The 27173-nt window shown below is 28.8% G+C and overlaps 1 protein-coding gene across 1 annotated transcript; it reads left to right on the top strand.

Moving 5' to 3' along the window:
• The first annotated feature begins 20852 nt into the window (after positions 1-20852).
• Positions 20853-23485, top strand: LOC136091490 (uncharacterized). Its single transcript, XM_065819112.1, has 3 exons — positions 20853-21166; positions 21274-21396; positions 21482-23485. The coding sequence occupies exons 1-3, from the start codon at positions 20950-20952 to the stop codon at positions 22147-22149; spliced, it is 1008 nt and encodes a 335-aa protein (XP_065675184.1). The 5' UTR covers positions 20853-20949; the 3' UTR covers positions 22150-23485.
• Positions 23486-27173: the final 3688 nt, after the last annotated feature.

Raw genomic sequence — 27173 nt, 5'->3', positions numbered from 1 at the left:
CATTCATGATAAGCTTGAGTGTATGGTAGGACATATTATTTCAAGTAAATTTGGTCAGCAAAAAAATGCAGTCTCCAGACTATGATCAACAGCACAAACCGAAATCGACCAACTAATCAAGTATTTTAATGACTTTCGTGATAAAGGAATTAAGGATGCCAAACTTTTTGATATAAAAATTGCAGAAGAATTAGAAGTAAGTCCTCAGTTTGAAGCTGAAGAAAAAAACTCTTTTTTCCTATGAATCTGCAGATGAACCAATTTTAAATCCAGAAACACAGTATGTGGTGGAAGTTTTCAATGTACTGGTAGATCAAGTGCTCTCATCTTTAACAAGTCGATTTAATCAATTGAAAGAACTTTCTGAGCTTTTTGGATTCTTATATAAAATTCCAGAAGTCACCCAAAATACTGAAGCACTTAAGAAACATATCAAGGATTAAGAGGTTGCCTTAACTGAAGATGGACATTCAGATGGGATTTCAAATCAATTGTTTGATGAAATCAAAGCAATATCCAGTATGGTTCCAGGAAAATTGCTCCCTAAGACACTGATCAAGTTTATTTTAGAAAATCACCACGAACAATCTTTTCCAAATCTAGTTATAGCATTGCGAATTTTATTGACATTGTCACTCACTGTTGCTTCAGCAGAAAGAAGTTTCTCAAAACTTAAATTAATTAAAACCTATTTAAGGTCAAATATGTCACAGTGCAGACTTACAGGCTTAGCTGAAATATCAATTGAAATTAACGAGTCAAAGAACATAGGTATTAGTGCATTAGTTGAAACATTTGCAAATATTAAAGCTCGTAAAGTCAAGTTTCAATGAAGTCATGATTATAATAATTTAATAAAAATAATTAAAAAAAAAAAAATTCATTTCAGGGGGGCCTCACATTTTGACCTTGCCCAGGGCCTCCAAAGTTCAAAGGCAGCCTCTGGATCTGGGTCAGATCTTTCATCAATAAAATAGTGATTTGTTTGAAAAAAATTAAATGACGTTAATTCAAATCATTAACCAGAACGGAATCCATTTTAGTAATAAAAGAACTCTGAAATTCTAAAATGTTAGAAATAAAAGAATTCTTATTCTAAAAAATCGCGCATTATCAATTTATTGTAAACAACTTTCGCAAATTTACCTTTTGCTCGTAGTTCTAAAGCTTCTATAAACAATTTCTTTTTTAATTCCGTTTTTCTCTTGCTATAATCTTCGTTTATGTATAAGATCTGTCCAGAGTTTTAACTTCGAGTAGTTTTCCATTATTAAATGTTTATCTTATAATTTAAGAACTTTACATCTATAGTTCGGTTTTTTAATTTTTCAACATGTTTTTTTTTTTTCCAATTCGATGTGCTCTTTCGATTACAATACTCTTTTTAATAAAAAGTTTTGAATTTTTGAACTCTTGTATTTTTATCTCGCTCTCTTGCCAAGTTTCATTATCACTTTCTTTGATACCAATAAATCTTAAATTATTTCGCCGACTGCGATCCTCTAGTTCTGCTAGTTTGTCTTTAATCGTATTATTGCTCTGCTTGAGGTCAATGCTAGAACTATTTAAAGATGATGTTTCTTTTTTCTTTTTAGATTTAATCAATACTGATAATATGTTTTCTTCTTTATAAGCTCTAAGTGAGAGACGTGGGCAAAGCAATGTATATTTTTATTTTCTCCTAAGAACTTTTGGACAGCTGAAACAAAATTGAAGGCTCCGTCCAAACAAGCGGCTACAATTTTTTATAAATTCTAAACTTTATAAACATCCAAACATATCGAGGACATTACTCCCAATTCATCTAAATAAAAGTAGAATGTTAATACCAATCAAGAATTATATAAAATGCTTTAATATTAATAACAAACAATTTACATATCAAAAAAAAAAATTTTAACTTTGTGAAAAAATATAAACTTACCTATAAAATGCAATGGAAACAAGAGAGCTTGTGTTAGAATTTTGTATTGTACAAAGATCTCTAGTAAGTTTATATTTTTTTTTGAAAAAATATAAACTTACCTGTGAAATGCAATGGAAACAAGGAAGCTTCTGTTAATACTTTTTATTGTACAAAGATCCCTTGTAAACAATATAAACCAAGTTTTCTAATAAGAATTTGCTTGCTTCTTTCAAACAACAGAGAGATTTTTTCTGTAACGTAAAACAGGGAACATTATAATAACAAATATGATGTAGTTAGCAATGTAGTTTTTATTAACTTAAATTACTTTTTTCATAATTTACCGTATTTCTTGACGGAATTTTGTAACAAAGAAAAACAGTTTTAATGAAAGATTTGAAACCATCTTTTTTAAATGTGCTGTGACATATGACATATTGTCTTTACAAATGATATAAAATAAACTCTGCGTAATCTTTTTGTTTTTGTGAAATCAACCTATATTAAACAGTTAAAATGGTAGTTGTTTATACCTACTAGAAACTGTTTAAAACTCAAAAAATATAATTTTATAACTTGCACTCATAATTCACATGTTGTGCAGATACCTCTTCCAATTTTGTGTTTGCCTCAGAAACGTGATACTATCTTCCGTTGGCGAATTTGGTCGTAAAGATGAGGATGCAGTTGATGAACAAGTTTTTTTTCTCGTGATCATAAAGGTCAACTACCTCTACAGGTTTGTAGTTTTGTATGACGACTCATAACGAGTGATGCGGAAGTTATCGGACATATCCTAATTTCATTGTTTGAGCAAAATAATTAGTTTTCGTGATTTTATGCGCAGGCATAAACGTTCTATAAAATATAAACTTTATTATTTGAAACACGATTATTTAAAATGAGGTTAAATGCAGCAGAACAAGAATCTTTTCGAAAGCGACTAAAAATGTTTTTTGTAAATAAACCTAATATAATAATAAAAAAATCGTAAATCATTTTGAAAAGGAAGGATTTGCTCGAAGTACAATATATGAAAACCTAAAAAGACTTGAAACTGTTCAATCGTTTTCTGATAGAAAGCACCCTGGTCGTCCGACATCCTGGACTAGAGAAAAGAAAGCCGAATTAACGAGACTTGTCAACAATCGAAAAGGGGTCAGTCAGAGAAATATAGGTATTAAATTCGGTGTAGATCAATCGACAATTGGTCGTCAGTTAAAAAAAATGAATATTAAATATAGAAAACCTGAAAAGACTCCAAAATACACTATAGAACAACAAATAAAGGCAAAGAAAAGAAGCAGAAAACTAGTTAACCAACTCTATAACACAAAATCTAGTCATCGATGACAAAAAATATTTTTATTTTGCAGGGGACAACATGCCTGGAAATTCTGGATACTTCACAAACAACAAAAAGACATGCCCAGAAAGTGTTCTTTTTATAGGAAAAGAGAAATTTCCAAAATAATTATTAATGTGGATAGCCATATCTGACCGTGAAATGTCCGAGCCATTGTTTCGCACTGCCAAGGCTGTAGCGATCAATTCATCAATCTATATTAATGAATGTTTAGAAATACGACTTCTTCCATTTATTCACAAGTATCATGGAGACTTTAACTGTTTATTTTGGCCAGATTTAGCAAGTTCTCATTATTCTAAAGATTCTCTAAATTGGATGGACCAATATGTCTATTACGTTGATAAAGAATCCAATCCCCTAAATGTGCCTCAAGCACGACCAATTGAAAATTTTTGGGGACATTTGGCACAGAAGGTTTACGAGGGAGATTGGCAAGCTTCAACAGAGCAAGTTTTGATTGATCGCATTAAACTAAAACTACAAGAAATTGATTTAAACTTTTTACAGTCGCATATGAAAGGCGTCAGAGCAAAATTGAGATCAATTGCAGATGGTGGTGTTTTTTCATATAAAAAATAATATATTTTTATTAAAAGATAAATGCTTTATTTAAAAAAAATATAATAGTAGTTTGTTTTTTTATTTATAAATAAGTTATTGACGTTTTTATTTTGTCCGATAACTTCCGCATCACCCGTTACAAAACGTGCAACTAACGTTTTACGATTTTGTGATGAGGTTGAGGGGGGGGGGGGCAGAAACGGTCGAAAATTGCGTGACGTAATTCATAGACGACTCCTTATGTTTAAGGTTAATTTGTTACATTAATGTAAATATTTAAACCTATTTGATACTCTTAGCAGTTTATCATTAATAGTTGAATAGAGTTGGTAAATACCACGGTTTTAGAGGAACAAACTGCATCTACAATTGCATCTACAATTTCATCTGCAAACATGATATTTAAAAGATTTGAGGCTTTTTAAAAGTCATTTACATAACAGAACCTTGCAGAACACCGAAGGAATATTTTTAACAAGTTTTTTTCAGATATATCAATATAATAGTCAAAATGTTTTCGATTCGATAAATAGCTTTAAGATTATAATAAAACTTTTCTGTTTTTCTTCCGTAATGCTTGAATGTATAAAGGAAAATTTCGTGATCTACAGTATCAAACGATTTTGATACGTCAATAAAGTTGAGAATTTTTAAAACCTTATTTCAGACGGTGGTCTGAATAAGGATGATAAAAATTACGCGACGACTCCCTTTAGGATACCTATGTTTTGATGTTTGAATAAAAAGAAACTATTGCACTGGTTTGTGTTGTTTTTTAACGGCTTTATATATATATATATATATATATATATATATATATATATATATATATATATATATATATATATATATATATATATATATATATATATATATATATATATATATATATATATACAATTAAAAATGTATGTCAAACAAAATCTCAACTTCAAAAAAAAATTTTATATATATTTTTTTAAAGGTTTGTAAGAAATTAGTACAAAATATATTTAACACTAGAGGCCTTTCAATGTTTCATCAGTAGTGTTAGTTTAAGTGCTGTTATGTACAAATTTATTTATTTTTTGTTACAAAAGTATTTTTTAATCAATTAATGTATTGTTGCTATTAGTTACCATTGTCTAATATTTTTTTAAAACAGGAAGTGTTAGTTAAAAGTATCATGCCTTTGTTTATGCAAATGACTTTCATAAGATAATAAACTTTTATCACTTTTAAGTTCTAGAAATACAAAAAGCTGGAAAAATGGTTCCATTATTTTTTTATTTATACGTTGGCAATCATATACACGATTGTCAAACCTGTCTGTTGAATGGCCAGTTCTGCAACTTGAAATATGACCATTAGTGCGATTTCTCAGATTATTTGTTTTTCCAATATACGTTGATTGACCATTACAAGACAAACATTTTAGATAATAAATGACATTCTTGCTGCTACAAGTAATGTGACTTTTAATGTTCCATATAGTACCGTTGGATGTTACGAAATTATTTACCTCTTGTAGGTAAAATAAACAAATTTTGCAACGACTATCATTACATTTAAAAATTCCTATTTTTTTGTTATTAGATGTTGTGGAATTAAATTTAGCGGAAGTAAGTTGTCTCAGTAAATTTGGTGGTTGTTTGTAAGCTATTACAGGATTTATGTTAGAAAATATTTTTTGTATTCTTTCACTGGTGGATAAACTGAGTAGAAGTTTGGTTTTAGTTAATATAGGTTGGCAATTTAGGTTGCTGTAAAATGTAGTGACTAAAGGAACGACTTCATTAGGTTTCTTTTGTTGAGCTGGTCCTTGTAGTTTTGCATTATGAAATGCTTTTTCAAAAACAATGTCTGGATAATTACATTCTTTCAGCCATAATTTAAGCTCTGCTAAACGCATATATATATATATATATATTATATATATATATATATATATATATATATATATATATATATATGTATATATATATATATATATATATATATATATATATATATATATATATATATATATATATATATATATATATATATATATATATGTATATATATATTTATTATACCTGATAACGAGGGAATCTATACTCCTATGAAATATTGTAATAAAAAACAATTAAAAAATAAAGAGTAACATCCACAGTAGAAGTTTTTATTTGATAATATAAATTAAATTCTTTAAAGATTTGTTTTTTAAAATTTTAAATTCTTATAACTTGCGCCTTCTCCGCTGCTTTTCTACCCATCCTCGCAGTCGGAACACGGTCGTTTAGATATTAGGAAAAAGCCTTATGATAAGGCACGTATGCGTCAGTTATTATCAAGCGTTTTTAAGTGCTTGTGACATTTTTTTGAAGATTATGTAATTTATGAAATTAATTACTGAATATTAAATATATATATATATATATATATATATATATATATATATATATATATATATATATATATATATATATAATAAAAAATTGGGTGCCCAAAATTTTCAGTAATTGACTTCAATACTTTTATTTAAATACTTAAATACTTCAATACTTAAATACTTCAATACTTAATACTTCAATACTTAAATTTTAGATTGTGTATATATAAAAAGTCTATGGGTCCCCAGAAAAATATTATTTTTAACTTTTCTAATTAAAAAATATTGTTTTCAAAAAAATTTTAAAAATATATTTTTATATAATATTTTATATAACAAGGGTGTTTCTCAGACACCCTGCTGGATTCTGAAATGCATTTAATGTCTTACTTGAGTCGTCCATTATGATAATACGTAGCCTGGTAATTAGCTAGTATTAAATAGTAAATGTTTATTAACTTGTTAATAAATTCTTACTGTAAATGAGAAACTGTCTGGTTGTCCTGTCGGGCTACCGAAAGGCATTTTTTTCAAAATTTTAGTCGCCCTTTGAGAAAAAAGTACATGAAGATCATGAAGGCACACCCCTGTAAACTATCTTGTTCTTAGAATTTTACACATCTTTATTTATTTTGTTATCCTGTCAATCCTTCTAATCTATTTTCTTATTTCACTGAAGCGAGCTCGTCCTCTGATGTAAATTTTTGGATTTTTTATTTCTTTAAATTAACTAATAATAAAAAAACAAAAAATATAAGGTTGAAAGTATGAAAACAATGTAAATAGGCAGAAGTATACAAAAAAGGTGAGCAAGAAATATATATATATTTTTTTAAGATATATTTTTTGGTTTATTCGAGTTTTTCTTCTTTTACGTAACTTACCTTCTCTACAGCAAAAGGAGCATCACCTAGCCCATATTTAATAAAAATACAATAAAAAATACAATGCTAATACACAGCATAATAATTACTTTAGAAAAAAAATATTTAAAGAAGTTACTCACTAATAATAAAAGATTACTACTTTTTGTTGTAAATAGCCAATGCATATCCAAAATTAGTTGCTATGTTTCCTGATTACAGAAATCGTTGTACAGCTTTTACAAATTTATGTGTCAAGAAACCAAAAATCGATTGTGTCTATTGATTTTAAATTTTTTGACTCAACCAAATGTATATAAATGTACAAATAAAGCATATGATCAATATCTAAAAAGAATATATATATATATATATATATATATATATATATATATATATATATATATATATATATATATATATATATATATATATATATATCTATATATATATATATATATATATATATATATATATATATATATATATATATATATATATATATATATATATATATATTATATATATTCGTATCTATTGACACAACATAATGTATATATACTAAACCATATTACCGCCATCTGAAAGGAAAAAAAAGAAGAAAAAAATTTTTATAGCGGGACTTAAAGTTTCATGCCCGAAGGCAATCATCAGCCGTGAATACAAACAAAAAAACGTCAAAAAACCGTTTAAAAAACTTAAAATTAAATACCGTCGAACGGATTCAGACGTGTAAACAAATCTGAGTAAAAACAAAACAAGAAGCCGTTATAGTTTACTAGTCTCCTGTGTCAAATAAAGAGAGCAAGAATTTCCTTGAATGTCGACACTGAGATACAATTTCATTCTTTTTGTTTAGTAAATTTGTTACACTATGTGATAAAATTACATATTTTTCATAGTGGTGGCATACTTTTGTTGTAAGATTATTGGGTCTGCAACGTTTAATTATTCTCCACGTTAAGATAGGTTTTATGTTTTGATCTTTCAAGGTCCGTACTTCCTTTGAAAGTTTAGTGTCGTTTCTGTATTTAACTGAAGCAAAGGATTTTAGATGATTAGCGTATCTTAATTTAAATGATGTGTGGCTAATACCAAAATATACTTTTTTGTTACCTTCATTATTAATTGTAGCTTGGTAAACAACATTGTTGAGCAAACACTGTTTGTTTAATGGACAAATTGATTTATTTACACAGTTACATTGCTTGGTTTCTATTTGCTTGTTGTTGTGCAACATTTTATGATTGTTTGAGTTGATTATCGATTTCAGGTTAGGCATGCAGCTGTAACTAATCTTGATAGAATTTCGATTAAATATTTTATGAAGCTTGTGGCCTGGTGGAAAATAAAAATCTATAAGAGCCAGAAAACGGTTACCTATTTTTGCTTGGACATTTACACTGTACGGAGGGTTGTACCAAATTACATTTCGTTTGCGATGTTTTTATAATACTGTGAAACAAACAAAGACGATCTGAGTTATACAAACTACGGTATTAAATCTGCAATGTGTCCGCCGCAAATAAAAGAAATGCCTTTATTTGAAAGAGACCTTATTAAACTACTTAAAGCAATAAAGTTCCGTGATGTTAGTAACACTTTTCAAAACAATATGAAAAAAGATATTAAAGCTATACGTTTATCAGATAAAACCCTAATACAAGCTGACAATACATCCAATATGTACAAACTATCAAAAGAGCAATATAACAAACTTTTAACAAATGCTATCACCACCACATACAAAAAGGCTAACCCAAAATTAAAAGATCAAATTATTAAAGAAGGAAAAAATATTTTATCCAACCACGAGGTATACCGAAAAATTGAAGTAAACGGATCGTCCGATTGTTTCTTCACTTTAAAAGATCACAAAGAAAACTTTGATAACAACCCATCTGTACGTCTTTTGAACCCTTCAAAAAATGAGGTAGGAAGAATTACTAAGATAATATTATCTAAAATTAATTGTGAGCTTAAAAGTAAGCTTTATTTAAATCAATGGCAAAGTACAAAAAATGTAATCGATTGGTTTAAAAAAATCGGCAGTAAACATTTACACAAGTTTCTAGTTTTTGATGTAAACGAATTTTATCCTTCATTAAACCAAAACACTTTAAACAATGCTTTGATTTTTGCTGAATATCATGTCATTATAAAAAGCGAAGATAAAGCATTAATAAAACATGCAAGAAAATCCCTAATTTTTAAAACGAGACGGCGTGGATCAAAAAAAGAGGAGGATTGTTCGATGTCACAATGGGAGCATTTGATGGTGCTGAAGTGTGCGAGCTAGTGGGAATTTTTTACTATTTCAAATTTCACAGTATTATAATAAGGAAGATTTCAGATTATATCGTGATGACGGCCTTGCCGTATTTGAAAATAAAAACGGTCAGCAAATGGACAAAATTAAAAAAAATATAATAAGTACTTTTAAAAGTAACGATCTACTCATCACCATCCAAGCTAATATAAAAATTGTAAACTATCTTGACGTTACGTTAAATCTAGATAACAACTCATTCCAACCTTACTGCAAACAAAATCGAACAAAGATTATCTTCCATGTCATTAAACAAAACTACTTTCATGAATTCTACTCCACATTATGAAGAAGCTCTTAAAAAATCAGGACATAACCCAAAGTTTATCTACCAACCATAACAAATCCAAGCACAAAAAAAAAATCGCAAACGAAATGTAATTTGGTACAACCCTCCGTACAGTGTAAATGTCCAAGCAAAAATAGGTAACCGTTTTCTGGCTCTTATAGATTTTTATTTTCCACCAGGCCACAAGCTTCATAAAATATTTAATCGAAATTCTATCAAGATTAGTTACAGCTGCATGCCTAACCTGAAATCGATAATCAACTCAAACAATCATAAAATGTTGCACAACAACAAGCAAATAGAAACCAAGCAATGTAACTGTGTAAATAAATCAATTTGTCCATTAAACAAACAGTGTTTGCTCAACAATGTTGTTTACCAAGCTACAATTAATAATGAAGGTAACAAAAAAGTATATTTTGGTATTAGCCACACATCATTTAAATTAAGATACGCTAATCATCTAAAATCCTTTGCTTCAGTTAAATACAGAAACGACACTAAACTTTCAAAGGAAGTACGGACCTTGAAAGATCAAAACATAAAACCTATCTTAACGTGGAGAATAATTAAACGTTGCAGACCCAATAATCTTACAACAAAAGTATGCCACCACTATGAAAAATATGTAATTTTATCACATAGTGTAACAAATTTACTAAACAAAAAGAATGAAATTGTATCTCAGTGTCGACATTCAAGGAAATTCTTGCTCTCTTTATTTGACACAGGAGACTAGTAAACTATAACGGCTTCTTGTTTTGTTTTTACTCAGATTTGTTTACACGTCTGAATCCGTTCGACGGTATTTAATTTTAAGTTTTTTAAACGGTTTTTTGACGTTTTTTGTTTGTATTCACGGCTGATGATTGCCTTCGGGCATGAAACTTTAAGTCCCGCTATAAAAATTTTTTTCTTCTTTTTTTTCCTTTCAGATGGCGGTAATATGGTTTAGTATATATACATTATGTTGTGTCAATAGATACGAATATATATAATATATATATATATATATATATATATATATATATATATATATATATATATATATATTTAAACAAATATAAAAAGTATTCTACGCAATAGAGTGCACAATGTTCTTAAAAGAACAGAGCAATTATATTAGTAGTAGAAAATCACTTAACAAAATTTTTTTCCATTTAACACTGTGTTTCATCAACAAAGATTCATCAGAAATGGATCCATTTCTGATGAATCTTTGTTGATGAAACACAGTGTTAAATGGAAAAAATTTTTGTTAAGTGATTTTCTACTACTAATATATATATATATATATATATATATATATATATATATATATATATATATATATATATATATATATATATATATATATATATATTGTTGTTGTTGTATGATTTAGTGTTAAAAACACTAAACTCTTGATCGTTGTAGAGTGCTCAATATTTAAGAAAATATATATATTTGCAAAAACAGAGCGTTTTATACATAAATTTTAGAAAAAACAACTTTTAATGGAACTTAAAGTTTCATGCCTATCGGCAATCATCAGCCATGAAGTACAAAAGCAAAGTTATAAAAAACCGTTTAAAAATTACAAACTACAGTAGAATGAGTTTTGACGTTATAGTACAAGAAGACGTAATGGAAAACTAATCTCCGCTATCAAATAATGAAAGGAGAAATTTATTTTTGTGTCTGCATTTAGAGAATAATAAACTTTGTAAAATAATATTTCGAACTTCTCATTTAAACAAAGCTATGCGAACCATCAAAAATCTTTTAGCATAAAAAAATACAAAAACGACACTGAGTTGTCTAAGGAAGTATGGGGATTAAAAGAAAGCAATTTCACAACTTCAATCAAATGGAGTATTATTAAACGCTGTAAATCATACAATCCTGCGTCAAAAATTTGTAAGCTTTGTTTAAATGAGAAGTTCAAAATATTATTTTACAAAGGAAACAATCTGCTAAACAAAAGAGGCGAATTAGTCTCTAAATGCAGACACAAAAATAAATTCCTCCTTTCATTATTTGATAGAGGAGATTAGTTTTCCATTACGTCTTCTTGTACTATAACGTCAGAACTCATTCTACCGTAGTTTGTAATTTTTAAACGGTTTTTTATATTTTTGATTTTGTACCTTATGGCTGATGATTTCCGATAGGCATGAAACTTTAAGTTCCATTAAAAGTTGTTTTTTCTAAAATTTAAGTATATATATATATATATATATATATATATATATATATATATATATATATATATATATATATATATATAATGAGACGTTGATATTAGGGGAGGTAGAGGAGCTTTGGGCACTTTTTTACACAAATGCTAATAAAATTATTATTTTTTATTACAATCAAAATTTTATTTCAAATATATCTTGGACACATATTTGGCAGTAATTATTGCTAAGAAGAGTTTTAGTTTTATAATTATTCGCAAAGTTACAAAAGATTTTTGAACACATGTTCAAAGTGCCAAAACTTCGCGGTGGTTGGGAGGTTTGGGCACTGTATTTAATATGCACGATGTTGCTTTAATATACTACTATGCTTAATTATTATATACCATTGCTATAAAAAATTGTTATACAAACATTTTTTATTATAGACTTTACAAAAAATTAAACAATGTCACTTGGAATCAATGCTGCACGATGTCGGACTTAATAAGACTTATCTTAAATTTGGTATGACCCAAAGAGGCTTATCAAATTTATATTTTAGGCTGCCACGTTTTATTCATGTTGTTGGTGTAGGCAATTTTGACTTTATATCCTCCAGGGGACACTGGCTATGTCCTCGATGTCAGGAAACATAAACGTATTTCTTATCTTACTCACTTTCATGAATTTGACAATTACCATGGAGTGATTAACCTCTTCGACTATTCCAACATAAGGATAAACAGTTTTTTTGGCGTTAAATTTAACCAACACAAAGTTACTGACCTGGAAATTTCTATCCAGAACAATCACATCGTTTACACCAAAATCTTCTTCAGATGAATCGATTTCAACAAGGTCTTCGTCAGAAACGGAAACATTTTCTATTTCACCATCACTGCTAATCTTCCTGCTTTGCTTGTTTTTAGAGCATTTTCGATTTTTGTAGAGCTTTTTGATCTTATTTCTTCTTTGTCTTTCTTTTTCTTCCATTTCTATAAGTCTTTTCTTGGGTGTGTTTATCAATATTCTAGTTTTTCCTTTCTTTCTCTTCATGCCATCCAATCTCCTAGGGCCGGCTTTCGGATATGGTCTTACTAAATCAGGTGTTACATTGACAGTGCCCCTAGTCTGGCTTTTAGATAAAGATTCCAGTTGATCCCAGTTACTTCTACATTTGAACTTGTACGATCCTCTAGACTCAGATTTTCTTTTGTTGAAGGCTGTTCCATGGTAGGTTGGTCTGAAATCAATTTTTCTGTAGCAAGATTATTCTCTTCCGACAAGCAGCAATCAGTTATAGAAGAACAAACAAAATCTTCATCAGAGAAAATGTTTGAATTGAATGACCAAATGCTAGGTTTTTTAAACTCCGTTTGAATATTTTGCAACTTGAATGCAAGGCCTTAGCTGCTAATTTTTGGATTTCATAAATTGTTACCGTTTTGCCAGAATTGCTTACCATCCAATCTGTTGCAACAGTGCTATAATAAGTTTTAAGTGGTTCATAGACAGTAAGGTCTAGGGGTTGCAGTTTATGGCTTCAGTGCGGTGGAAAAGTCATTAAAAACAATGCCTGATTCTTTACAAAAATCAAGAACTGGTAGTGAAATATGGCTCCTGTGATTGTCCAGCAGCAATAAAACTGGCGAGGAAAGCGTTGGTTTCGGGTATTTTGTGAAATGGTGTATATATTTTAAAAAACATGGTGCTGTCATCCACCCTGAAGGGTGTGCTGCTCCATCTGAACCAACAGGTGCATCATATGTTTTAAAATTAATCTTTGGGAATATGAAAAAAGGTGGTATTGAGTTACCCAATGCATTAATACCACAGCAAACCGTAACAAGTGTCCCTCTTTCAGCTGACGTTACTTGCCCAACTTGCTTAGTGCCTCTAAGAGCAATCACTTTCTGGGTTCGTTGTACTGTTGATAATTTAATTTCGTCTATATTGTAAATAGACTCAGGGCCAAAGCAATGCCGTTCATATACAGTTTTGAGATTTTCAAAAAATTTTTCTTATTAAAACTTGTGACATGTGAGAGACTGGTAGCTTCTGGTGTCGTTATCAAAAGCTGAGGTTGTATTTTAAAAAATCCCCTTAGTCAATCTTTGGATGCAAGTTTCTTCTCTGCCCAGTTGTCGGATATTTTTTAAATAATGGCTGTGGCGTATTCGTATACTAATTCACGTGCCTTCAGCTTTGACATTCCATTGTTAAGTTTAAACAATGTTACAAGATATTCTGAAATTTTTTCTTCTTCATCTTTCGTGAAAATTTAGGATGATATAAATTTAGAAGAAATATCTTTCATAACGCCACCCTGCTTTATATATCGTTGAAGATTAGACCTGGGTATATCGTATTTAATCGGAGTAGTTTTAATTTTTCCTCCTTTAGAAACCTCTTTCAATGCGCGCAAAATAATATCTTTAGGGATTTCACGTCATTTATTTTTCTTTTTAAATAAAAACGGCATTGTCCTGAAAAGAAATGATAAACCATTCAACCCAATAGGCATCGCAAAAAAGCGAAAACGTATGACACCAAAACACACTAAAAAAGAGGGAGCATTGGGCATATCCAAACCTCCCTCCTACCTGCGTATCAATGCGCCCCATAATCTCACTTTTCAAACAGATTTAAATAAGTTAATTTTTATCAAACTTTGAATCCTAATTGCCAGGTAAATATAATGTTCATTAAACGAAAAAGAAGAAGTTAACACAGGTACTTACACTTTCTTGCAGATTTCTTTGTTATCTTTCTTCAAATCATAAACATAATAATTACTTTTGTACGCAACAAACCGTTAAGCGCATGTAACTTGACAACCAAGTGAAATGACAGCTGACACTTTTGATGAGCGGTGTTGCCAGTTATAAAACTATAGTGCTATGGTAGAAAACAAAAGATATCTAGAATAGATTGTGTAAAATGAGGGGGTGCCCAAACCTCCCGACTGCCCAATGCTCCCCTACCTCCCCTAATTGAGTAACCGATTGTTCACATAATAAAAACATTGAATATTAAACATTAAATATTAAATTTGACATAATTTGGAAACAATAAAAGTAATAATAACTAAATACAATTTCTTATATTAGGACATATGCCCTAGTATAATAAAATATCTTTGCCATTATTATTTTTATCGTTTCTTAATTATGTTAAATTTATTATTTAATGTTTAGTGCTTCAGGATTTTTTCGATATAAAAGTATGCCTTTACTGTTGAGACTATGTACATAGTCTCAACAGTAAAGGCATACTTTTATATCGAAAAATCCTGAAGCATCTACCAAAAAAATATTAGGAATAGGGAGCATCTTTATCTGAAGTTTAAAAAAAATATATTGAATTCCTACAGTCAGATTTTTAGAAAATTAAATTTGAATAAATAAACAAATCTGTGTTTTGCACTAAAATTGAGTAAACTATAAATGAAGTTTAAGCTCGCTAAGACCATTTTAATTCTATTTCAATAATGTTATTACAAAATCAGATTTATATTATACTGATATACGTCAAAAATAAGGATACAATATTAAATTTAAAAGAAAATATTAACAAATTAACGGTTGTTGTAAAAAATACACTATGTAGTTAAGATCCGCAGGCATTTTAATAGTTCAAAGCAGTGGTGTACGACTCGCAAGTTTTCTTGTAATTTAGCGAACGGGGATTCTGGGATGTCTAGTACAGCCAGATTTATAAACAATAATATTTACGTTAAGACGTTTTGACAGATTTGTAAAGAATAATGCTTTTGTAAAGATGGTTTTAACTTATTTTAAACAATAATGCTTCAATAAAATATAGCAGCAATATTTGTTTACTTAAAAATTAAATGATTTATTTTAAAAATGATGAAATATATATGTATAAAAATACCTTTTTATGGCATTTTTAATGTTTGTATTTTTGTTATATTTTGTATCATAAAAACAGCATTCAATGTTATTTTTGTTGTTCAAGATATTAAAAAAAAACACAATCATTAAAAGTGCCATGAAGCGCTATATTTATTCTTATATATTCCAAATGTTTTCAAAATGTTACATTGTTATCTGTTTACAAACAATGTTATATTGTTTTACAAAGTAAACCTATTACTAATAGGTTTACTAAAAATATTAGTTATATGAACATGTTTTTTTTAAACATATGTACGTTTCAATTCTTAACTACCCTCTGCAGTATGCTAGAAGGTTTATAATATAACTGTATAGTAGACAGTAATCAGGGTTTTATTTAAACAAAGGAACATTTTTTTTTGACTTTACTAAGATGAGGCTATATTCAAGTTTTGTAAATGTTTTAATATTTAGAGATTTTATTTAGTAGCCCAAAACTATACAACTGCTGTATGAATTGTTTATTGAGCTCTGTTAGTATAAAACAACTCAAACGTTCCTTCTAGTGTTAATTTGCTTTCATTATTGTTTTTTATGCTTTTATAAATATACTTGTTATTTTTATTTTACTCATCTTAAATATGAAATAAAAATTGTTAAGCATATCGAAAACTTATAATTTCAATTTAGCACATTTCAAAAAAATGAATAAACATTTTTCAACTAAATATATTTTACTATTTATGAATAATACAAACAATTTATATCGCATGAGCTAAGTTACGATTGTGAAAAGTAATATAATAATAAATTTGTATATCAACAAAATAGTGTATTAAATATGATGCATGTTTTGAATGAAGATTATATATGAAAGTATAATTGCAGTTTTTCCTTAAAAACTTTAATGATTCCTACTTTATTTTTGCTTACAACTGTTTTTTTTATTAATATTTACATCTGAAATAAAAAATTATGCATACATATATTTATATATGTATTTTTATATATGCATACATATATTCATATATGTATTATTTATGTGTTTACATATGTTTATATGTGTGTGCGCGTATATATATATATATATATATATATATATATATATATATATATATATATATATATATATATATATATATATATATATATATGTATATATATATAATTCACACAAAAAAGTACTGTTTTCAAAATAGTAAAAATTATTATTATAATGATAATAATAATTTTCACAAATAGCCTGACTCGCAGAAGAGTCCTGCTACATCAACTGAGGGTTTGGCATATTTAATTAATCTAACACAAATATGGTAATAATTTGTTACACAAATATGCTAAAGTAGATAATATATATATATATATATATATATATATAAATTTTTGTATATATATATATATATATATATATATATATATATTTATATATGTATATAAATATTTATATAATATGTATATAAATATTTATATAATATTCAAATATGCTAAAGTAGATAATATATATATATATATATATATATATATATATATATATATATAAACATAAATGTATATATATAAACATATATGTATATATATATATATATATATATATATATATATATATATATATATATATATATATATATATATATATATATATATATATATATATCGTTTATGCTGAAAATTAGGAGCTGCGCAAAATCCAGCAGACATTGATCAGTATTCTATACTATATTTAAACAATTTAAAGTAAATGAAAAGAAAAAGAAAATAAAACTGATTGAATGATGATATAACAAAGTAAAAATTGAAAACTTTATTAATGTTTTGTTGTTTATGTTTACAATCTGGCTGTACTACATATCCCAGAAGACTTTGCGTTAGCAATTACAAGAATTTAATGCAAATTTTGCCGTGACAAAAGTATACAAATTTTGCACAAAAATATTTGTGATAATTATTTTGTTTGTTTATGCCTGTAAATGTCATTACATAAACCCCATATTGGTTTTCATTGGAATATTTGCAAAATTGGAGATTTGAATATTGGACTTAGTCCTAACAAAGGATTTTGTGGGTTGGTTCCTTTCTGCATAATTCCATCCAATTTTCAATTTTTTTATATGTTCTCAATAAAAAGTAAATGAAAAATTTAGTTGTAGTGTCCCAATCAGCTTCTTGTTCATAATTTTTAAATAATAATAAATTTTTGACAGCTTCTGATACCTGATGTTTAATCCTTTTCATTCTCACATCCAGTTTAGCTGAAGATACTATAGGGTCCAATGAATCTAATGCTCAATTAAATACATCGATTACTTACTTTTACGAGAACACTTTCGAGAATGATATCTTCGATTCTGCCAATAGTACTTATTACAAGATTCAGCTCCCTCTTCACCTACAAATCCAGGTGATAATGTTAGTGTCATAATAATACTTTTTGAATGACAAAGAATTTTATGAAGAGTGGCAAGCATGTTGAACCATTTATACTTACGAATAAGTAAGGAATATGTATCATAGCAGAAGGACCCAAATTTTTCAAATTCAAAATGTTTGTGGCAATTAAGGGAAGCAAGAATGGTGCTTAAATTTGATACAAGTTCATCATCTAGTTCTAAAATTTCAGCAAGATCATGAGGTTTAATGAAAATTCTCCAACATAAATTACCAGTTGTTGTATTTCCCTGTCCGCCTTGACATGGTCTATCAATTTTGATCTTAAAGAAGTCCTCTTCTTTATGTCGAACTCTGTCCTTCTCTTCAGATAAAGCTTTTTTATTTTCCTCACCTTTAACTTACCATAATTCTAACTTTTTTCTGTATGATAAATTAAGCAAGCAATTGAGAGTGTTGATGGTAGCATGCAAAGGCTGGCAGCCATAAATAAGGGACGAATCACCTTTGGCTTAAATTGATCATTATCTAAGTTTAGCAAGTTGTTAAAATGCTTTGGTGTTGATTTACAAATGGGGCAGCTTTGGAAAGATTTATTATCAAGTAAAAAATTTAAAATTTTCCCATCAATTAAAGTCAGAAAGAACAACGATGGTATATTAACTTGCAACTCTTCTCCAGTATTTGTTTAATATGGAGCCAAGTTTTTGATGGGTTCTTCAATTTGATGGAAAGTTACCTTAACACGTTCCATTGTTTCTTTAGCAAATTCCAGAGACAGGGGGCGCACAAATTAAAAAGATTGAGGAGTAGGATTTTTCCATAGAATTTCTCCATCTTACTTACTTCTTAGTTGTAATGGTGTCATGGTAACTGTAAATAATGAGTGGTCATCAATTACTGAACCAGTTGACCAGTTGTTCCATCAGCACCGTATGCGAAGATTGTTTCAACATCAATAACACTTTTGTTTACCTTCTTCATATAATTCACAACTTGATCTTCTTCTAATAGTACAATCCTCGAAGTTGTGTGACAAGATAGTGATTTTAATAAAGTTGATGCTTTCACATCATATGATTGGATTTCATCTGGACAACATTTCTTGAGAAACTTCAAAATATGTTGGAAGGATGTTAGCATTTCTACTTTTCATTTCAACTCGTAAATTTTGGTATGTATTTTTCATTTTTAATGGTATGTATTTTTAATGGTATGTATAATTCATTTTTAATGAATTATCAATAAGAAGGTTTAATGCCTCATCTGGCGTCATCTTAATTGGTTTCTGTGTACTGATTTTACTAAGAAGCTCCTCTACTTTATCAATATTATCGATGACTATCTTAATCAATTGTTTCAGAAATTTACATCCTTTTCTATGTGATGCTGTTTGAACAGCTTTTAGTAATACATAAATGCAGTCTTCAGAATCTACGGCTATTTGAGTTGCCGCCTGATTTTGCCTCTTTTCGCACAATTCTTCTAATGATTTTAATGGTCGTCCTCTTTTTCTTAATGGTGATGTTTGGCATGGTTGAACAAAATATTCAGGAGAGATCACAAATTGTTCAAAGTATGTGGGATGATGGCGCATTAGATTTGTAGAACCATAATTCCTTAATCTCCAATGTCGTGAGAAACTACTTTAAGATTATTCAAATCTTCTTTTAATGCAGTAATTCCACTTTCAGTTATTTTTTTATTGTAAAATGATTCAATCTTTGTAATGCATTTTGAAAAACTGATTTTAAAATTTTCTTTAAACAACAATTTTCCAAACTCAAATTTCAACAAACTGATTGCTACTATATTTTTGACTATTTTCGGTCATCATTAATGACTTTTATGAAATGCGCAATAAAAATTAATTATATAATCCTTTAATAAAATCGGATGTAAATTGATGAAATTTAGATGAATTTAAGTGATAATAAATGTCACAAGATAATTTACTGCTTACTCATACTAATTGACCTTTACTATGCGCGTGACTACATACGCAAACGTTACCAAGAATTCTATCCTAAACGCATAATGACTTAATTTTACTTAAAAACGAGTTATACTTAAATAAGCATTTTGTACATGTAAGCTTTCGGAAATAATATTTAATGCAAATTATAAAGATGATCACATGTATGTATTAGACGTTTTTGTGAAGTTCCATCATTCTGTTTGAAATTCTATAACTCTCAAACGGGGATTTTGAGGGGTATATAACCTGTACCTTTTCGAAACCCGGAGTATTCACTTTTCATTTGGTACCAAAATAATTGATACTTTTTGATACTATAAAGAATGCGGGTCTTGTAAAACCAAAAATATGGTAATAGTCCCAAATTCCGTATCTCTAAATATTTCTTAAAATGTTTTATACGTGGAGAAATATAGATCTGATCAGTAAAAAATCAATTGCTAAGAATCACATTTGTAACTATTAAATATGTGTTGTGGGAAAAGCTTCTACTAGTTTGCGCAAATTTTTTGCAAGAAATATCAGAAATTTTCATTTTTCTTTTTCTTTTATATAATAAATATCAATTTCGGTAACCTACAATATCAATACCGTGAGAGATATTTTCAAAGTTTGTTTAGCTACAAATTTCTATAATCCCTAGTTAGTAAAAAATCATATCTAAATTGAAAACTAAAAAATTGTGATTTTTGATTTTTGTGATTAATTTTTATTATTTTATCCCATAGTGCATTGGTTCAAAGTTTTTCGAAATATTTAACGCATGCGTGCCTAAACAAATCGCTGGTAAACGACCGTGGGAAATATTTGGCGCGAACAGCTACCATTTTGCGTGGGGGAAAATAAATTTTTGTCTGCAACGGTACAGTGGCTTTAACAAAAGAATTCTTTAAAATGCCCAAAAGTTGTTGTGTTTTTGGATGTTCAAACAACAAAGCAAAAAATCCTGATTTGAAATATTACATTTTACCGCATGATCCGGAACGTCGTAAACTTTGGTTCAATGCAATCAGTCGTATTGCTTTAGATAAAGATGGAAATATTCTCAAAAACAAGCTTTGGTCACCAAAATCCAAATATCACTATGTTTGTTCTAAACATTTTATTTCTGGTAGGTTTTTTTGCTTGACCTGATTAGCATAATTTATTTAGTTTTTTAAAGATACTTGTTGCGTGTTTTATATAGCTATACTGTCGATGTATTTTGTTTTTTTACAGGTCAAAAAAAAAACCAATCAAATGATCCAGATTATGTACCTTCTGTGTTTTCTTACAAATCATGCGGAAAAAAACAACAAGCTCTTCATCAGCAATGTGTATTAAATTGTAATAAAATATTAGGTAAACAAATAAAATAAATATAAACACATGTACATACATGTAACACTTGTAACATGTAACACAACTTGATTTTTTTTTATTTTAGCTGTCCATGCATCTGCTAAAAGTCAGCCAGATTTGCTATCAAGTCAAATTAAAAACAATGATAAAATAATACACAGTAACGTAACTGACAAAACAGGATGTTCTACTATGATCGAACATAATTATCTGCCCTTAGCTTCATCAACCAGCCCCACAATAGCCATGAAATCTCTTATCAGTATATGTGAACGAGAAAGTATGTTCCGTGAAATAGATAATATGCAATCTGAAAGATCTAGTCTAATTGAAAACATTGAAGAAATAGTACACAATAACATGACCAATGAAGCAGGATGCTCTAATATGATAAAACAAAATCATCTGCCTTTAGCTTCACCAACCAGCCCCACAATAGCCATGAAATCTCTTATCAGTATATGTGAACGAGAAAGTATGTACCGTGAAATAGATAATATGCAATCTGAAAGATCTAGTTTAATTGAAAACATTGAAGAAATACTACACAATAACATGACCAATAAAGCAGGATGCTCAAATATGATAAAACAAAATCATCTGCCTTTAGCTTCACCAACCAGCCCCACAATAGCCATGAAATCTCTTATCAGTATATGTGAACGAGAAAGTATGCACCGTGAAATAGATAATATGCAATTTGATAGATCTAGTCAAATTAAAAATATCAAAGAAATAGTACCAATAACATAACTGATGAAGCAGGATGCTCTAATGTGATAGAACAAAATTGTATGCCTTAGCCTCACCAACTAGCCCCACAATAACCATGAAGTCTTGTAAGTGAATATGAATAAGAAAGTATATACCATGAAATGGATTATTTACAATCAGAAAGAGATATATTATTAGAAAAATTGTTGCCTGTGCACTTGTCTCCTTATTCATTTCAAGTTTTACGGAAAAATCCTGAAAATTGCTTGATGTTAATCGAGTTAAAGTTTGACATTTTAACAAATCTTATCGATTACCTTTGTATAGGAGAACATAATGGTGATCATAGACCAATTCGAAATATTATGGAAGATCAAATAATTTTAGCAATTGTTAAATTGAAGCACAATATGAGTGTTGGCTCATTTGTGCTCCATAAGTCAAACAACAGCTATTGAATATTTTTATAAATGGGTAGATGCAATGTCAGAAAAATTAAAATTTTTAATTAGAATGGAAGCTCGAGAGCACATTTTCGAAACCATGCCACATATTTTCAAGTCAAAGTTTCCTCGGCTTACATCAATAATTGACTGTTTTGAAGTGTTTATTGAGTCACTTGGTCCTTTGTTAGCAAGAATACAATGTTATAGTAGTTACAAAAAAGATTGCACATTAAAGATTTTTATTTCATGTACATAACTTGGTGCCATAATCTTTTTATCTAAATGTTGGGGTGGCCGTACTTCTGACATTCAAATTGTAAAAGAATTACACTTTACATAATCAAAATACCACTATTCTGGAGATCAAATTTTGGCTGATCGTGGTTTTATATTGAAAGATGATTTTGCTGCTCATTCCAGTTCGGAAATGTTGGTTCCTGCATTCGCAAAAAACAAATGCAAGCTATCAGCTGATGAAGTTAAATCTACCAGAAAAATTGCATCTGTAAGGATTCATATAGTAAGAATTATAGGATTAGTGAAAAATTGTTATAAAATTCTAAAAGGAATCTTGCCAATAAGATCAGTGAAAAGTCTATAGGATGAGGCAAATCATTCAATGCATGCAAGCTGTGATAAAATTGTTCTGGTGTGTGCTGCTTTAACAAACTTGGGAGAAAATATCGTGTTTTGCTAGCATGTGATATTATTACACTTTCTGTAACAGTGCTATATGACTCGATCAATGTTGATCAAGTCATATTAATTTTTGGCTTTTCTAGAATATCTTAAGAATATAATACACGTAATGTTATAATACTACATAATTCATAAATAACTATATAATTCATAAATGCACGTAATGTTATAATTCTATATAATTTATAAATAATGTAAATAATATAATATACGTAATATTTTAGGGTCAATTATTATGTATTCTTTATGACTGTAAAAGTTTAACTTTACTTGAACCTTCTGGGCTGAAAAGCGGAACAGACTCAAAAATTAAATATTATTTAATGACCTCAATGCAAAAGCAATGTAAGATTTTATATATAAGAAAAAACTTTTTTCACTGAGGTTTCCAATTAAGTTCCAGAATCTCGTTGAATGCTTCCGAATTTGATTGTTTTATGTTAACATAATACAAAGCAATGAAGTATGTTCCAAGTAAGTCAAATAATATTTACGTGATTAAACTAGTTTATTATATAAACAAACTACGTTTAAGGCATAAAAAAAAATTTTTTTAAGTCAAAAAACTAAATATTTTCATTAATTAAATTAAAAACTAATAATAATAATCTCCCGCCAATTTATAGGTTGGTCCTAAAGTTAACGGAGCTTAATCAAAAAATGATTGAGACACTAGATACAGAATAAGTCAGGTAGCGCCATTTAAAAGATTGAAAACAAATGATTGAGCGCCTTTGAATTTTCAAAACTAGTTTAATCTAAAATAGGGTTTACAATACTTACAACATCATATAAAAGACCACTCAGCTTAATTGACTTGTTGCGACTATAATGACCTTAAGCCATTTCCTAACGTTCTAAACCAATTGTTAAAGGCCTAACAACGCCTAAAGATTATTTAATTCCATTTGAATCGTTATAAAAATTGCAGAAAATAAAAAGAAACTAATTTCGTATTTCAGAAAAAATTTATGGTCAAATCTTAGGAACGCGTAAAGATAATTTATATAAAAATTGTCGACAGGTTGGACAACACTAAACCTCTGTTTTTGGCAATTTTTTTTATTTTCAGGCCGATGAAACCATTGATCACAACGATCACAACCAACATATCACTGTTGGATTTTTCGCAAAATACTTCTTCACATGTCCAATATGAATATTCTATGTTGTACCTGACTAAAATATGGATGTGTTCTTTCCAACATGAAGCCATTATTGCATTTTTTTTCCTTTTCTATTGAGGAAGTCAATTCAAAATCTTTAAGACTGTAAGGACATTTCACCTCAACAATTCCGAACCCACAACATGAACAATGTACAACACCATCAAGAGAGACACCCAGCTATAGTTTTCTTGTGAAACTATGAAACCAAAAGTTTTCACTTCAACATCATTGTGAATCATGACCACTGACAGGCAAAGGGACTCGCTCGTATATGTGTCATCCGAACTGATATTTACAGTTAATGCAAGTTCTTCATTTTCACTTCCCCATAATAATGAAGGTGTATTGCTTTTACAAAAGTTTGGTTTTGTAAGTTTCCTAACTAAAGACCTAGGGGAATTTTCAATAGATGATTTCAAGACATCATGCATAACAGATCCAGTTATATGACCACACCTGTATTCGTACCAAGAAATGGTACGAACACAGGTGTGGTCATATAACTGGATCTAAAAAGACTACTGATTTCTAGTTACTTCCTCCAGGTATTTAAGTTGCTGTGTGGTAATTGATTGTGAGTTAAAAAGTTTCTCTGTTTCAATTGATAAATTTTCCTTACTGAGGTTAGCATATGATGGAAGACACAGACTCCTTAGTGTCTTTGGCAATCTGGCTGGCTCATGTTCTTGAAAAGAGATAAAAGGCTTTTGGAATCCTTGTAACAACGATAACACTACAACTTTGGGATTGTTCTTCTTTATTGATTCAAGAAAACGAGTCTGATGTTCTTCATTCAGGAAAAATACTTTTTTATTAACAGATTACAAGCTGATTATACTAAACCATTTAAAATTATGTGAAATTAAGTTATGTGAAGAATTAGGAGAAGTTAAATGTTTCACTTTAGCTGATACAAAAAATTTTTTTTTAAATGTCAAAAACTGATGTCAATAAAATAAAATTAAAGTAGTTATGGATTTTACAAGATAAAATTTAATCTCATTAAATAGATATTAAATAGTGGCTAAAAAAAGAAATTGTTTACTCTTACAGTTAATGATGTAGCTGTTATGTTCGATCGTATTTTTTGTTTTGCATCAGCACTGTAAAAAATTATCTCACAAGTTGGAGCAGGATTAACATCTTTTGTAACATTTTGATTTCATTTACAAGGGACATCTGTGCAAGACTTTGAGGTCAAACCCAAACGAACTGCTGCTTCTAATTTATATAAAACGGTTGCAACATGAGAGGAGGTTTTACCAAGTCTATAAAAAAGTAAGAAATATATATCTGAAAAATATTAATTTTTCTATAATTGAAAAAAAAACAATCTTCTTCACATTGTTCCTTTTTTTAAGTTCATCTCAGGGAGGTTACAAATTAAATTATTTTGGCAATCACTTGCATACCACGTATACATTAGTTATTATGTATAACTTTAATCCTCATAATCCTACATAAAACTAGAAAATTATATGAGGGAAAGTGAAAAAAAAATTTAATTTAACTCACCCTGCCATGTAGTTACAGCGACTTGAGATGATTGATCCTTTGTTGTTAACAGCAATCCACGGTTTGTATATTGGGTTGCTTGTTCTGTAAGGTGGTCTAACTTCTGCTTTAAAAACAATCTGGAATTAATCAATGTTCGTACAAGTTCCCTGCAGATGCAGGGAACTTGTACGGACATAGATTAATTCCAAGGATCGCAATTTTGTTTTTGTACCTTTCTGCAGCATCAAAATCTAATTTTTTGAAGTATTCATAAATTGACATATCTTTTTTAAAACTTTAAAACTCACATTTACATACGATTTCTAACTTAGTTTTCCCCCAACCAAGATGGTAACTATTCGCGCCATTGAAATTCCGCAGAAAAATATCAAAACAAAGTTGTGGGACAAAAAACGATTTGATTTCAAAGTCAAAAAAGAGACATTAGCGAAATCTAAATGGTTGCCAACAATCTCTACACCTTTTCAAGATGTATTTGAGGGCTTGAAAGTTGTAATTAATAAACGTAAGATTTAATTGAAAAGATGAAAGTTGTAATTAAGAAACGTAAATGTAATTTAGAAGGCGAAAGTTGTAATTGAGAAACGTAAAATGTAATTTAGAACATGAAAGTTGTAAATAAGAAATCGTAAAATGTAATTGAGAAGATAAAAGTTGTAATTGAGAAAAGTATAAAGAAAACAAAGTTCTTTGTATTTTGAATTTTGTAGTCCTAATGTTCTTTGTAATTTAAGGCTGGAAATAATAATATAGCATCAATAAAATATAAAAAGTCATGAAAAAGGCATTTGAGGTTTAGGTGGTAACTGGAAAAATCCTATAGGGTGTCAATTAAAACTTTCTTTTATTTTTGTTTGTGAAAAATTTAATTGAGATTTCAGATGAATAATAAATAAAACACAAATAACTTATTTACATAAAAATTTAAATTTAAACAACGTCATTAAAAATCATTGCAATATTCAGTTAAGCACCAACTTGGACGTCTTCCATATTTAAAATCGTTGCGTTATGCGTGGTCGTATGTTGTACAGCGCGTGTACAATCACCTCCTATTATTGCATTTTTTGCCGCAGTAACAATTCTTTCTAAATACTGCATTCGTTGTTCCATAATCCCAGCACCGAATACAGGTGGAATGCGAATAAAATTTTTAACGTTTATTTTTATTTTGGACCATATAGCTTCCACTGGGTTTAACATTGGGCTGTAGGGTCCTAATCGTAACAAC

The sequence above is a fragment of the Hydra vulgaris genome, chromosome 15 (genome assembly GCF_038396675.1).
Source record: "Hydra vulgaris chromosome 15, alternate assembly HydraT2T_AEP".
In the NCBI taxonomy this organism is placed as follows: Eukaryota; Metazoa; Cnidaria; class Hydrozoa; order Anthoathecata; family Hydridae; genus Hydra; species Hydra vulgaris.
This window is presented reverse-complemented; position numbering and strand designations above follow the sequence as displayed.

Excerpts from the sequence above, each read along its gene's own strand:
- LOC136091490 (XM_065819112.1), top strand. The coding sequence starts at position 20,950 with ATGCCCAAAAGTTGTTGTGTTTTTGGATGTTCAAACAACAAAGCAAAA. Across the intron at positions 21,167-21,273 it reads TTCTAAACATTTTATTTCTG|GTCAAAAAAAAAACCAATCA; the intron begins GTAGGTTTTTTT and ends GTTTTTTTACAG. Across the intron at positions 21,397-21,481 it reads AAATTGTAATAAAATATTAG|CTGTCCATGCATCTGCTAAA; the intron begins GTAAACAAATAA and ends TTTTTATTTTAG.